Source organism: Coffea eugenioides, unplaced genomic scaffold, assembly GCF_003713205.1.
Source record: "Coffea eugenioides isolate CCC68of unplaced genomic scaffold, Ceug_1.0 ScVebR1_1874;HRSCAF=2804, whole genome shotgun sequence".
Lineage (NCBI taxonomy): Eukaryota > Viridiplantae > Streptophyta > Magnoliopsida > Gentianales > Rubiaceae > Coffea > Coffea eugenioides.
In genome coordinates, this window is record NW_020862309.1 from 86,669 (window position 1) to 88,994 (window position 2,326).

The 2,326-nt window shown below is 39.1% G+C and overlaps 1 protein-coding gene across 1 annotated transcript; it reads left to right on the top strand.

Moving 5' to 3' along the window:
- On the top strand, window positions 1–1,380 carry LOC113755966 (photosystem II 10 kDa polypeptide, chloroplastic-like). Its single transcript, XM_027299798.1, has 5 exons — window positions 1–228; window positions 404–462; window positions 571–626; window positions 816–868; window positions 1,094–1,380. Exons 1-5 carry the CDS (start codon window positions 78–80, stop codon window positions 1,186–1,188), a joined length of 414 nt encoding a protein of 137 aa, XP_027155599.1. The 5' UTR covers window positions 1–77; the 3' UTR covers window positions 1,189–1,380.
- The last annotated feature ends 946 nt before the right edge of the window (window positions 1,381–2,326 follow it).

Consider the following 2,326-nt stretch of genomic DNA (forward strand, 5'->3'; position numbering starts at 1 on the left):
TCTTGCGCTTGAAGGCAGGAGAGATCTTGTCATAACTTGTAAGGAATTTATAGGCAGAGGCGGCAGCAGCAAAAGAAATGGCAACCACAGTGATGAGTTCGTTGAGCCTTAAGCCCGCTGTTTTCACAGCTGAGAAATCAGCAGTTAGAGGCCTCCCTTCACTTGCAAGAACCTCAGCTTTCCGAGTGCAAGCCAAAGGCAGGAAGATCAAGACCGACACACCTTATGGTCAGTCTTAATCTCACTACAACTGAATCAGGCGATTAAAGAATTACTACAAGCCCCCTCTAGTTGCTTCACGAAAAGATAGTAAACAGTAGTGTAATTGTTTCTGAACAAATGGTTTCATCATTATTATGTCAAGTGGTTGATTGAGATGGTATTCGGAATGTTATAATAATAGGAATTAGCGGAGGTATGACTTTGAGGGATGGACTCGATGCTTCTGGCAGGAAAGGAAAGGTAAACATTATTATTATTACTAACTGGTCTAAAAATCAGTGGTCTGTCCTTCTTTACAACCTGCATATGCATCTCTTCCTTTGATTTGATATTCGGGCATTTGTTCAGGGAAAGGGCGTTTACCAATTTGTTGACAAGTATGGTGCTAATGTTGACGGATACAGGTGAGGGTCAAATTTCTTGGCATATGATGATGTAAGATAAAAAAGTGATTGAAAAACGCGTTTATGATGATACTAACGATTTAATTGTTGTTGTTTTTTTCTTTCTTTTTAATAACAAACAACTAGTTTATCCACCACGATATTTCACTATAGAGATATTAACATGTTTTACGTTTGAACAAAATGCAGTCCAATCTACGACACGAAGGACTGGTCTCCAAGCGGTGACGTCTATGTTGGCGGTAAGATTAGCTAGCAATTTTACATGAATCCTATAGTGAAGGAGGTGAAGGAGAGTAGAGAATACGACGACTCTTGATTTTTGAGAATTTATTATAACCTCGTAGACAAGAACATATTATGATCATTCCCCTTCTTAATCCTCATTGATCCTCTTCCCTTTCTTTGGAAAAACAAAGAATATTCTGATGATGAGATGTGATGATCCATTTTGAAATATAATACAGGTAGCACTGGCCTGGCAATCTGGGCAGTTACCCTGGCTGGCATTCTGGCAGGAGGTGCTCTGCTAGTTTACAACACCAGTGCTTTGGTACAGTAGACAATTGCCCCTGTAATCCATGTGACATTATAGCTTGTATCCAGGAATTGTTCCCAAAAACATGGATCATATATTTTGTGGGATCAAAACTCGTTTTCAGCTTGTGTCATGTTAAATGTAAGCATACTTTTTTTTACCATGATATTTCTGATGTGTGATTAGCATCTTTTCCTAATTGGTTCAGATGGCATACTTCAGCTGAGTTTACCAACTTTTGATTAATGATTGACATAAAATCTAAATGATCTCTTGCCGCAATTTCGTTAGGCCCTCCTCTCATTGCTCCATTCAGTTGCATATAGGGATTATATAACACAACAACAGCTCAATGCATTTCCAAACTCCAATGAGGGTAGAAGGAAGACGAGACTGTAAAGAAAACTTGCTCACTCAATATCATTAAAAATTTTATGCGAATGTTCAAACTGTCTTTGGAAAGAGGATATGAATATTACAATATGTAACCCTCCCAGCACCCCCTCAATGCCCTCCAAGTCCCAGTAAACTGTACATTCCTCATTAGGGTACTAAACTAAATGAACTTGTTCTTCCCCAAAATTGATGACAAAATACGTCTACATTGTCAAACAAATCTCATATGAGCATGAACTCCAAGTTGTTACTCTCCCCGTCACCTGTAAGCCTTTACCGACTGACGTGAACCGCACCAATTCACATTGTTTTGTCATGGAACAATGTAACCTATGCTCTCAATTCTTCCATCCAATCATCCAGATCTCAGTAACGTGAAGCATTTCATCATTCTCGTTGCATCTCATGGAAAATATCTTCATCTTCATGCTGTGGAGGTGTCAATTTCATGTAAGATGAGCCTACGTGTCCAACTCCCTCTGCCATGGCAGAGCGAACCATCTGCACTCGAAAAATGAAAGTTCATAACATCAGAGTTCTAATAAATGCATGGAAAATGGATACAAATAATGGTATCCTTAGAAGCTCAAAAGGAAATGTGCATTGGCAATTTTTAGGTTCATTTAGACCCAAAGGCAAGGCTGATATTGAATAGGCTTTATTGTGAAAGCAAGGTCATTAGATCAACTCCCAATCCAAGCTGGTGCATCCTTGCTCTCTGCAACAAAAAGTTATAAAGCTGCTTCCCTTTTCATTTTGCATGGAC